Source organism: Poecilia mexicana, unplaced genomic scaffold, assembly GCF_051168715.1.
Source record: "Poecilia mexicana isolate PSO_F unplaced genomic scaffold, ASM5116871v1 scaffold_6, whole genome shotgun sequence".
Classification (NCBI taxonomy): domain Eukaryota; kingdom Metazoa; phylum Chordata; class Actinopteri; order Cyprinodontiformes; family Poeciliidae; genus Poecilia; species Poecilia mexicana.
Genome location: NW_028263375.1, coordinates 10,751,802 through 10,763,933, shown reverse-complemented (window position 1 = coordinate 10,763,933; position 12,132 = coordinate 10,751,802). Strand labels below are relative to the sequence as shown.

The window sequence follows — 12,132 nt, the reverse complement described above, 5'->3', positions numbered from 1 at the left end:
GTTTCAGGTGGATAACAATGGCTAGAATTTTTGAATTATGATTTTCTTCTTACCTTGGTCAATGTGATCTGACACATTTTTTTCTTATAATCACCGGTCAATATTTATATTGGAACAACACACAGTGAGTCAGATAGTAGGAGAGGGTTTAAAAAAAAGAGATCTCCAACACTCAATGTTAAGGAACTTCAGAAACGAAGAAAAGAAAGATCTTTTCAGTCACCAACGACCACTAGACACCATCTACGGTAGTTCACCAATCACTGCTATCACAAACACAAACCATTTGTGCTTTGGTCAGATGAGACTAAGATTTAGTTGTTCAGTAAGAAACACTCCAGGTAGGTCTTTGTGAAACAAAGGAGGAACATGTAGAAGACACCAAACTCACTGTTAATACGGGTCTGTTGCTCTTCTAAAGGCCTGGGAACCTTATTAGAGTTTATATCATCACAAACTCAGTGAAACACCTGGACACTTTAAGCTGAAATTTTGGTGACTTCTGCGAGTTAACTAAGAATGAGATAACGAAGCAAAAACATGTGGCATGTGACGTCAGCACAGTGATAGTTTGACATTATGAATCTTTTTCGATGAACATGAGTTAGAGAGATTGTTTTTCAAAAATTACTCTCTCTATTTGATCAAACCTTGAAACCTTGAAATGTTACAGGTGAGGACAAAAGCTGTCAAAAAGCAGGTTGTAAAAAGTTGTCATTAGTGTCAATAGCTGTGACAGTGGGATTTTGTGAAAAAAAGCATTTTTTTCTTAATGTGGGATTTTTTTTTCCACTACCAAAGATACACAAATTAAAGTTATTAATTATATTAGCAATTTTTTTTCTCATCCAATTCCAAATCCACTTTATTTATAAAGCACATTTAGAAAGAAGGGTTGCCCGAAGTGGTGACTTTACTTATTTTAAGCAATCAGAATTTGCCTTAGAGCAGCAACAAATTAATTTATTTCAAGGCTTTTTTCACATCTTCACCACAGGTGCCAATAAGTGTTGAAAATGTTGTGAATGCTATTTTTATGCCTGTTGCAGTACCTTTGGCTACCAGCAAGTGTCTTTAAATCACACAACTCCTATCTTCATTTAACACAAGGCTGCACAGTAGGTAGGGCTCTTATTGCAGACTTTTTCTGCTTCTTTCATCATCTATTTAATATGTGGAAAAATCTAAATGCAGTATGTAGGCCTACAGTTTTATTCATTTTCATGATTTTGCACCTCATAAAACAAATATCATTTTGTGCTTTCTGTCTTCTTTCCATATGTTTCCTGTACTGCCTGCAAGGGCCACGCAGTGCTTCCAGAACACATTGACCTCGGCAGCTGTGTCCTTTCTCCACCCAAGGTCTTTGTCTGTCTGCTTGACTATCTACTGCTTCCAGTCCATCATGCCATTTCAGGGTCACTTGAATGCAACACCAAAATGTGCAAATCAGCTCTTTTGGTCCTCAGCATATCAGACAGAATTATCCTCAAGCAGCACGCTGACCCGTGCCCCTGTTTGTCCGCTTCTTCTGCCACGAGTCATCAGGCTGACAGAAGCCCAAAAAATCTGACCCCAGCAGCTTTCTTTAGGCTTTTCATTCCATCGCAATGAAAAATAAATACTGTCGCCCAGGAAAGCTCACTGTCAAATAGTTGATGGATTCAGCAGAAGATTGACTTAATAGAAGTCTCAATTTACTTTGGCACATTTGGAAACTTTTGGGTTTTACTTAACTGCTAATATGAAATGTTCCAGCTGTTATGATGTCTCTAATGGATGAAGTACAAATTTTTTAAGGCAGAAATTCAGCTAAGATTGACATTTCAGATTAAATTAGCAGCAGTTCTCAAAGCTTAAATAAAAGCACCCTTTGAATAACAACAAATGGAAAAGCTGTGGGGAAAAAAAACCCCACAGCAGATTTTTATTTAAAAAGTAATTTTACCAACACGTGTCTTCATATGGGAAGTCAAACAAAAATGTTTGTGTGGCCCATCAAGAGTCCCAATTTAAATCTGTTGTGGAGATCTGAAGATTAGGGTGATGGCAAGGAGACTTGCCATATATATATATATATATATATATATATATATATATATATATATATATATATATATATATATATATATATATACTGCTCAAAAAAATAAAGGGAACATTTCACTTTAATTTTGTGTGTGGCTCCAAATCCAGGCCTCCATTGGTTAATAAATTTGATTTCCATTGATGATTTTTGTTTGATTTTGTTGTCAGCACATTCAACTTTGTACAGAACAAAGTATTCAATGAGAATATTTCATTCATTCAGATCTAGGATGTGTTATTTGAGTGTTCCCTTTGTTTTTTTGAGCAGTGGTATATATATATATATATATATATATATATAGCTGTGTCGAAAAAAGTTTCGAAGCTTTTTGAAAAAGCTTCGAAACTTTTTTTTTTTTTTTTTTTTTTAAAGTTGACTCGAAGTAACTTCCTCACGCTGCTCTTACACACGCAGCACAAACTGACCATGTGATGTGAATGCCCCCTGTTCGGGTTACAGAGAGAGGGAGGCTTCAGCTGAATGCAAGCCTTCACACTAATGGAGAGAAGCAGCCAACATCAGGAACAGTCCGTCAGTCACTCAGTAAGTGCGCTGTAATTTTCCAACATACAATTTCTTTCCGAGCGCGGATTATAGTTACCGCGGTGAGACCCGGCCTGTCATAGGGAGCAGCTGCATTAACTCTTACACGGACCTTTATGTGACTTGTTTTCTTTCCCGCCGGCCAGGTCACTGAGCGACGCACCGACTCTGGGTTTATCCACAGACATCTGCAGGCAAGTTAAGAGGCGCAGAAGAACGACTTCGGGGGGGAATCTTTCTTTTCCTGATCACATGACCTCAAAGCTGTCGGACACTTTTCTCTTCAAAGTCCCGAGGATGTTAAAGAGACAATGGTAAGACGAAAAACTAAAGATAAAGCTAAGCTTTCACTATTAACTCTACCTCATCCTTTTATTATTATTTTGTTTTTCATTGTTTGCCAGATAATACCACGTGATAATTTCCTAATAATCGCGTGGAGACAGGGACATTTAGGAACTGCTGTTGCATGGCTGCAGAAGTGTTAACTGGCCCGAACCATGATGCTGGTTGCAGCCTGTGGTTTCATATACGAAACAACAGTAGCTTCCAAACTGAGAGTTCACTTGTCACAGACACTGCCTTATCAAATGACTCTCCCCTGACTCACGTCAGAGTCAAGGTCTGCTTGGCACAGCATGGGCAACTCTTCCAGGAAGGCCGAGGGGGAAGAAGAAGAAGGGGCAAAAGATGGTGAGGAGGAAGATGACACTGAAAAGGAGAAGGAAGTAGTGGAGGAGGAAGAGGAAGAGCTTCCACTGGGAGTCGAGGAGCTGTTGGAGAGCGGTGATCCTGTGTTAGACCTGAGCTACCGTAAATTCAAGCGATTACCCTCGCGTGTTTGTGAGCTGATGCACCTGGAAAAGCTGTATGTTTGCGGGAACAGACTTCGCAAGGTGCCTGACAGCTTTTCCCAGCTGCAGGGTCTGCGGACACTCGCCCTCGACTTCAACAAGTTGGAAGACGTTCCCCTGGCTGTGTGCGAGCTCACCAGCCTCACCCATCTGTATCTGGGCAGCAACCGACTCATGACCCTTCCGCCTGAGTTCACCAACCTGAAGAATCTAAGGTGCTTCTGGTTGGAGAGCAACTACTTCCAGAGATTTCCACGGGAGCTTTACGACCTGCCAAACCTCAAGTCCCTGCAGATGGGGGACAACCGGCTGAAAGCGCTGCCTCAAGACTTCTGTCGCATGGAATCGCTAAAGGGATTGTGGCTGTACGGAAACCGCTTCGAAACCTTCCCCAAAGTCCTGCTGCGCATGGAATCCCTGGAGATCCTAGACTTGGATAAAAACAAAATAACAGAGCTTCCTAGCCTGAAGCGTCTACGGACTCTTCACCTATTTTCCTATGACCACAATCCTGTCAAGGAACCTCCTAAAGTAGGCGAGGATGTATTTCTGGTTGGGGAAGGGGCTGCTGAGTTCCTGGAGATCCGTGAGGCCAGGAAGGAGAGACGTCGCAAGGCCGCTGAGGAAGAGGCTGAGGAGCTGGCTCAGGAGCTGGCTCAGGAGCTGGCTCAGGCTGGAGAGGAACCGGTGATCCATGGAATCCTAAAGAACAGCAGCTCAAAACCGGCAACGGACGAAGCTGCTGTGAACATCGAAGAGTCCGATGTTAGAGAAGAAGAAACATTGTTTAAGGACGAGGAGCAGGAGGACTGCGTGGAAGTGCCAGTGACCGAGTATGAAGGTGCTGAGCTTGAATATGATGAAGAATTGGTTGAATACGAGACAGAAGAGATGATATGTGAGGGAGAAGGGTTTGAGTATGAAGGAGAGGGGCTGGAGTACGAAAACGTTCCAATGGACTATGAGTATGAGGATGGGGAGGAACTGGAAGACACAAGAAGACAAGATGAGGGAGCATGAAAAGCCCCTCTAACTCCAAAATGATTTGGTTCCAGGTGGAAACAGATGTTGGACAGTACAGCAGATACGTGAATACGACTTATTCTCAGATGTGCTGCTAATTAATGATCTGTAATTAACTGTGAAAATTAATTGTCTTGATATTATATTTCTTTAACGCAACAACACCAGTGTCATCTCTCTCAACTGCACATTATCAGGTTGCTGTAACTTATTTTGGTTCTTTGCTATTAAATATTCAGCTGAATGAAGCCGATGCCAGTCCTTTGTCACAGAAGACGCAGTGTGTTTACTCAAGAGTCGTTTCTGCTCATCACAGTCAGTACCTTTGTTATGTGCTTGTCAGCACTGCTTCTTTAAAGCACGGCTGTCTCTGCATTTAAATGAGTGTGTTGGTCAAAGATTTTAAAAAAATATTTACGACACGAGTGTCAGTGCCAAGAAAGAGCGTTGGAGGGATGAATAGCTGGGGTGCCTGACCATAAAAGGTAAGTCCTTAAAGAGGCTTCAAACATGAAGCGGACCCGGAAAACGATGAGGCAGAATATTTTTAGTGCCCCGACAAACCTGAAGGACCCTGCTGGGCAGAAATTCAGCTGTGTCATGAATGCTGTGCACTTCTTTTTGTCAGAGACGGTGACATTACTCTTTTTCTTGACGTTATACAGGCCGGGCCCTTGTTCTCCTCTCATTTCTGAGCACATTATTCATGTGGGGCTCATGCGTAATCCAGTCCTTTGTGTCTGCACAGATCTTTTTCCTCGTATCTCATTAAAAGAGTGAATTATTGATCTGGTGTTAGAATATTAATGCGTGTACTCATGTGACAGTATCTCATTACATTTGCATTGGGACAATGCAGAACATACACACTGCTCCTTTTAAATTGTCATGCACCAATAGCTTCTATTGCTGTGTCTAATAACATTGGTGGTATTAATAGATAAGACGCAGGAATGTGAGAAATGAGCTTCAAAATACTATTAATGGTCTCCAGAATTCCCCTAATAGGAATCTGATGGCATCTGTGGGAAGTAACCCAACCTCAACCCACAGGACCCAAAGGATCTGTTGCCTATATCCTGCTACAATTTCTTCAGATGTTTGTGGCCTCCTTTCTGACTGCTTAGAGCTTTTTCAGTGTCATGACAGGATCAATTTTCTTCTTAGACAGGTACGACTGCTGAAGCGTTCTTAACCTATAATTTTTTTCACATTTTGTTGCACAACAACAAAAAAATCAATGTATTTTACTTCATACTTTGGTCCGTCAGATCAACTGATGGACCGAACGCACCAAGTAGTGGACAACTGTGAAGTGAACAGAAGTGTGGTGTGCATTCGTATTGGTCATTCATTTGTAGAACCATCTTTCCATCCGTTGTCTGTGCCTACTTGTCCCTGCAGGTTCGTAGGAGCATTTACAACACAGCGACACACAGGACAAACAACCATTCATGTGCACACTAATAACTATGAGCAATTTGGGGAAACCAATTCAATTTACAGTTGTGCATTCTCGACCAAAAGAAGAAGCCAAAATACCACACATGCAGAGGAAGAACATGCACCCATCATGCAGAAAGACCCCTGGATGTTATTGCTGCAAGGCAGCAGTGGTATCAGCTATGCCACTGCTGGTATCACTGTCTTTGGGTGTTAGTCTCTGTCAGCTTTGTTCGTCTAGAGATTGGCATTTTTGCCAGTTTGTCTTTAAAAATTGGTTTAAAAGTCACATTATATGGAGAGCAATTAGTGCCAAATATTTTCCACTAATTTAATCTAGGTGTTGGCACAAAATAAGTAACATGTTAAAATGGTTTTGTCTAAACTCATTGTAGCTGTGGTTTTACATTTAGGGTTGTTTTCCTCCTGGAAGGTGAACCTCCACCACGGTCAGGAAGTGTTCTTCCAATTTCTCCCCATATTTAACTTCTCTGATCTCTCCTTCAACTTTAAATTTAAGCCTTGTAGAAAAAACAAGTTAAATTGCCTTCAACATTAGAATTATGTGGTGATATATGCTGATTTATCATATACAAACCCTGAAAAAAAAAAAATCATTTGCACTATGTGATTGCAGGATTGCAAAACGTGAAAAAGTCAAATATTCTGACGTCAGCACAGAAGATGCAGTAGTGCAGTGGTATAAAGTTGTAATATACACAGTTTGTCATACTTGGACTGTTATGTATTTAGTCCAGATTTGTTGGTCACTTTTTTTGCATGCAGCCGTGGGTGGCATAACAGCTTGAGAGTTTGCAGAGGTTCATGCAAATCGGAGTCTGCTTTAGTCTGAGTGGAATCATTTTTCACCTCAGTTTACAGTCTTCTCATTCTCTGTAGGTCAGTGTCAACAAAGTGCTTTTAAAGTCAGCACATCAACACCTTCAGTCCCACAGCTGATGGGCTTTTATAAGTAAACCTAAACAAAATGCAGTTTTGCATCTTCTCCGTGTACATCTGGAGTTTGTATTCTTCTACAAACAAAAAAATAAAGACCAAATGATTTGCTTAAATAATGAATTTTATTTTTGAGATGAGAAGACTTTAAAAACAGTGAAAACATCTAATGCTTCAATATGAACCTGTGGAATAAAAAAAAAAAAAACAGGACATGTGAATCATAAAAATGAGCGCAATGTTATATTATCCAGGCTAAAATGTGATAATACCTTACCTGTCTGTGTTTCGTTTGTTGTAGCCATTGTCCTTTGTTTGGCTTGCGTTGACAATTGATGAAGTATAAAAAGTGTGCCTGTCCTTCTGACGGAAGCTGGAAAGTAACGTAATTCTTGTCAAGTTAAAAATTCCCTCTTATCCGCAACACAAATAAATCAGGACAGCAAGATACCACAAATGAACAAGAAACAAGAAAAACATTCTTCTTAAAATTCTATGAAAATAAAAATCTAATCTAAAGCTAATGTAAATTTCTGTAGCTCACTTTGTAAAAAAGAAACAATGAACAAGGGAAATCTGTACTTTTTCAAATCACTGTAATCAGTTGAAGAATAAATGATCTGAATGATGAACAATGATGAACAAATGATTTATTGCTAATTCAAAGTTTATCAACAAAACATTTCAAAGCCAGGACGTCTGGCTCTAAATTTTTTTTAGCATCTAAAAAAATCTTACACCACAACCGAAAGTATTAAGACAAAAAACACTTACTTGTTATTATAATGTGTAGTGAAGTGTAACGGATCCAATGGTCCCTTAGAGAAAATTTCATTTGGCATATTTAAGCAAAATCCTGAGGGTTCCTAAGGGAGAAAGGAATAAAAGAAAAGATAAAAAGTCTAATCAAAAATAGATGCTCTATTAATTAAAAACAAACCAAAAAATAAAAAATAAAAAATGTAAAAGTCTGACCCTGTTTCCAGAAGCCTTCACAAGTGGTACACGACTTTTCACTTCCAGTGGTGGCAGATGAAGGCGCTAGAATATTATAAAACAGGACATGTCAAACATCTGTACAATAACAGCAGCTTAAGAGGAATACAAGTTGGAGGATATAGGGACTTACTGGGTCGACTAAGAGGGCGTTGGCACCACCTGTATACCCTGTTTCTCTGGAGGAACAGCTGCATATTCCTGGCAAGCGTTCTTTTCCCTGAAAAAAAAAATGTTTCATATCAAAACATATTTGTGTTTGTTTGTCCAGTATAAAGGGATTTGCAGTGAATGTGGCTCAACCTGCTTAAACGTCGGACACAGGTAGTCGTTCGTCATCACTGTTTTTCTGATCAGATGCGGAACCACCTGGAAAAATCAGCCACAGTTTGAAAGGGAAACACTTCACAAATAGACAAAGTCACATTCAGAAGTAAAGGAGGACCACATATTTTTCTTTTTCCAAAATCTCTTTCTTTCTTACTGTTTATTCAATGTCACATGCTGTTTTATTTTGTTTTTTTTAATTATATAAAGCACCTTGAAATGCCTTGCTGCTGAAATGTGCTATTCAAATAAAATTTGATTGATTGATTGATATGCAACCATATAATATAATAATTTGGAGGAATGACAGAATACCGTTTTCAAACTGTATTTTTTTTGTGATGTTGCTCGTAGCAAGCCACATATGAATCTTGCAAAACAACTTTTTTCTTTAGCTGTTCTGTAGCTCAGACTTGTATAAATTGCATTTATGTCAGTCCACTCTCTGAGCTTTGAAAGCACCAGAAGGAGAACAGACAGGAGTGACAGAAGGTGACATTAGACTTCAGGAGAGGAAAAAACATGAAAGCATCTGCTTGTGAACCAATGAATATAAGTTAAGAAATTTGCCCATTTTGGGACAATGAAGTATGTATTATTCTATACTATAAGATACATGTAAATTTAAGGATTTTTTTTCAAAGAGTAACAAATATATATATTTTTAATTTTTTTGCTTTATATTCATAATCTGAAATGTATCTTTGGGGGATATTTTATGTAACAGACCTACAAACAGTAGTTTAAACTGTGGAATAGAAATAAAAATTACATGTTATTTGCTAAATGCTGTACAAATAGAAATATGAAAAGTGTGGCATGTATATGAATTCAGTCACCTTCACTTTAAAACATCAAATTAACTTAGTTGATATAGTCTGCCTGGGTGTAATTTATTCTCTATTCTAGGCCTCGGAGGCTTGTTAGAGACTGTTAGAGAATGTATCTGCAGAAAAAAGGTTGATTCCACAAAGTATTGATCCAGAGGCTTGAAATGAGTCCCTTTCACTTTTTCATTTCGAAACGCATGCATCATGCAAGAGCCCTTCTCTTATGCCTCAACGCTAAGGATGATTTGCTACCTCAAATCACAGATTAAAAAAGCTATGAGTTTTAAATCAGCATAGCTTTGATCATTTAAAGATGATCAAAGCTATGAATATTTTTTAACATATAAAATCCCAATTAAATATTTTGAGAACATGAATACTTTCACCATGTTAATATGATTGCTTACTATTAAGTAATACTCACAGTGGCATGATTTTTGTCCCGAAAGGTGATGTACTGTAGGTCTTCTCCTTCAGTGCACCCAGTCTCCAGTTTTGGACCCATATTCATGTGGCGAGAAACTGCAGCAAGGATATCTGTTAGCGTCTCTGTCATGTTATCTTATCATCTGTCTGCAGCCACAACCTAAGTTTTTACCTGGTGGTAAGCGACGGGGCACAAACACTCTTTGGTACTCTGTCTGAAGAAAGGCAGAAGATAGACAGCTCGTGCTTGTTTCAAGTCTGTTGAATTGTAAGGATAATGTAGAGGAAAATCTGTAGTACCTGATCCACAATAGGCTCTGTGTGGCAAACAGCGCTCACTTGATGGAAGCCGCTGGTCATGGGTTTGTTAAGGAGGCTTGGCAAAGCTGTGGAGCCATCAGAGTAGGTGGGACGCTGGTAGTACCGCATATTTTGAGTTACGAAATTGTCGGCTAGCCACACTCTGGAGACAGGAAAAAAAAAACAACAACTGCGTCTCAAGAAACACATCAGAAGTAACGGCTGTTTAAAAAAGCATTTTGGGAAACTTGGAATGAAACAACAAATTCGCTGGATTTTTTTTCTAATAATCTAAGCTTACCAAGGCGCCACGGCTCAGCACTTTAGTAAATTATTTCACAAGCAAAAGGTAGAAAAATATCAGTTTCTGTAAGATTAAAAAGAGCTAAAACACGAGCGATGAAATTGTGACATTCAAAGCACAGTGCTTAGTTCTTAAAAAATATATACATAGACATCTACCTCAAAATTGGTATTTGACTTTACCGAACACAATCACACACATCACAGTGTGCAAACAGAGCCATGAAATGAACAAATACACAGTGAAACAATGAAATACAGTTTTAAATAAAAGTTGATTTGAAATGGAGTCTTGACAAAAGTTCAGTCTGGAAGACTCCAGTCGCACCTGCCTCATCAATCAGCTCCTGCCTCTCTGCAACCTGGACCTATCGGCGCGGACCAAGCCTCGCTCCAGCCAATCATCGTTTGGGCTCCAGTTCAAAAGGACCTTCACCCATAGCCTCCTCTGCTCACCAGCTCCGATCAACCCACCTCCACCCCATCTCCACCTTCTGCTCCCGGCTCTCAGGCCTCATCTTCCTCCGACCACCAGTACAGGCCCCCGGGGGTCTACATTCCTATGCTATCAGGAATGTTCATCGAGCTCATCAAAGTCCAGCTCGATGTCCCCGGCCGGGGCCTGAACGCCAAAGGACTTTGTTTATTTTCATGTTCATTTTGTCATTAAACTCTTTTAATCGCCTTCTTTCTCCGTTTGAGTCTCTCCAGATTGAACTGGGATTGGTTTTCTACTTTGGATATCTTTTTCAGAGAAAAAATCAGAGCAGAACTATTGTGTCACTTGGTCAGAGCAAGAGTGAGAAATAGCTTGCTTTCACCCATGCCTGACTCACAACTCTGCCTGAGTGTTTCCCAGTGGACAGTGATGACACTGGACAGTGAAAGCTGACGCTGTGGCGGACAGTTCTTACCTGCCCTGACACTTACCCAAAGTGAGGGTTGTCAACAAGGTCCAAACTGGGCTGGTAGGATAGAACAGGTCTTTGGTTCGATAGAAAGCCGGACGCAACGGGGGCTCCAAGGCAGGAATTGAAACACATCCTGCCTGAAACAACAACATGTCTGTCATAATCCAAAACTAAATCTAAAACAGATCGATTTGAGTTTCTGGACTCTGACTTTCTCATCCTCAGCTGACCTTTAGGGGGTGCGTGACTGGCTTTGTTCAGTGATCCCCGCCTTTCAGTTTCTTCAATAGGCGGTATGACAATCCTCGGCTGTCCAAACATCTGTTTATGCACTGCAAAAACATACGATCTTACCAAGAGTTTTCCTCTAGTTTCTAGCGCAAATATCTTAGTACACATAACATACAACAAAACTAACTTAAGAGTAACTTTTCAGCAAGATAGGAGTTTGTTTTAAGTAAACAATTCTTGAATATTGTAAGAAAGCACTAGATTTTTTCACTTGAACAAGACATTAGTGTTATGAGTGAAATAATTTGTCAGTGTAACTAGTACTTTTGATCAATATTCAAGAATTACTGACTTAAAACAAGCTCCTGTATCTTGCTGAAAGGTTACTTTAAAGTTAGTTTTGTTGTATTTTAAGTGTACCAAATATTTGCACTAGAATTTAAACCAAAAATATTTGGCAAGATTTTGTGTGTTTTTGCAGTGTGCTGTAATAGAAACCTTCGCCATTAACAGTGATGGTGGGAAAAAATCCCTCAGGCATGTTGACACTGCAGCGATCTGAAATAAATGTAGCAATGAGTGCATTTTTTAGATTTCACAATCAACTGGAAAAAAAAAGAACAGTTTGTAAGAAAGAACTGAAATCTCCAATTTACAAAGACAGTTTAAGTCAGCATAAGGGCAGTAATAGCAATCTCACCTTATTTCCTCTGAATGAGTTAAAAGTAAAATAGAGATGAGTGTGAAAAAAGCTTGACCCAGGACACACCTGTGTCTAAACACTACGTTGTTTGTTCGTCTCTCTCTGTCCTGAGCCGGTTTGTAGGTAAACACATTTCTGTTGCTAGGAGATTCAGCACAGGGGCAGAACATTACAACTGAAGTGCATAGAAATTATT

The 12,132-nt window shown here is 39.6% G+C and overlaps 3 protein-coding genes across 3 annotated transcripts; 1 reads left to right on the top strand and 2 right to left on the bottom strand.

The window, feature by feature from the left end:
• Positions 1 to 2,441: 2,441 nt before the first annotated feature.
• On the top strand, positions 2,442 to 4,757 carry lrrc10b (leucine rich repeat containing 10B). Its single transcript, XM_088006774.1, has one exon. The coding sequence runs from the start codon at positions 3,271 to 3,273 to the stop codon at positions 4,504 to 4,506; it is 1,236 nt and encodes a 411-aa protein (XP_087862900.1). The 5' UTR covers positions 2,442 to 3,270; the 3' UTR covers positions 4,507 to 4,757.
• Positions 4,758 to 7,015: 2,258 nt separating this feature from the next.
• On the bottom strand, positions 7,016 to 8,663 carry LOC106921865 (uncharacterized). The gene is made up of 6 exons (XM_014993851.2): positions 8,209 to 8,663; positions 8,039 to 8,125; positions 7,885 to 7,950; positions 7,684 to 7,775; positions 7,187 to 7,282; positions 7,016 to 7,094 (listed from the first exon to the last, which is right to left on the bottom strand). The coding sequence occupies exons 1-6, from the start codon at positions 8,242 to 8,244 to the stop codon at positions 7,076 to 7,078; spliced, it is 396 nt and encodes a 131-aa protein (XP_014849337.2). The 5' UTR covers positions 8,245 to 8,663; the 3' UTR covers positions 7,016 to 7,075.
• Positions 8,664 to 9,471: 808 nt separating this feature from the next.
• On the bottom strand, positions 9,472 to 11,330 carry LOC148158650 (uncharacterized). The gene is made up of 4 exons (XM_088006720.1): positions 11,022 to 11,330; positions 9,789 to 9,951; positions 9,661 to 9,703; positions 9,472 to 9,584 (listed from the first exon to the last, which is right to left on the bottom strand). The coding sequence occupies exons 1-4, from the start codon at positions 11,321 to 11,323 to the stop codon at positions 9,472 to 9,474; spliced, it is 621 nt and encodes a 206-aa protein (XP_087862846.1). The 5' UTR covers positions 11,324 to 11,330.
• Between the last annotated feature and the right edge of the window lie 802 nt (positions 11,331 to 12,132).

Bases quoted from the DNA above. Each gene is read 5' to 3' on its own strand.
- lrrc10b (XM_088006774.1), top strand. From the start codon at position 3,271: ATGGGCAACTCTTCCAGGAAGGCCGAGGGGGAAGAAGAAGAAGGGGCA.
- LOC106921865 (XM_014993851.2), bottom strand. From the start codon at position 8,244: ATGACGAACGACTACCTGTGTCCGACGTTTAAGCAG. The intron at 7,951-8,038 runs GTAAGTCCCTAT...ATAATATTCTAG, and splicing joins ACGCCCTCTTAGTCGACCCA to CGCCTTCATCTGCCACCACT. The intron at 7,776-7,884 runs GTCAGACTTTTA...TTTCTCCCTTAG, and splicing joins TGAAGGCTTCTGGAAACAGG to GAACCCTCAGGATTTTGCTT.
- LOC148158650 (XM_088006720.1), bottom strand. From the start codon at position 11,323: ATGTTTGGACAGCCGAGGATTGTCATACCGCCTATTGAAGAAACTGAA. The intron at 9,704-9,788 runs GTACTACAGATT...GCCTTTCTTCAG, and splicing joins CAGAGCCTATTGTGGATCAG to ACAGAGTACCAAAGAGTGTT. The intron at 9,585-9,660 runs GTAAAAACTTAG...TCCTTGCTGCAG, and splicing joins GCCCCGTCGCTTACCACCAG to TTTCTCGCCACATGAATATG.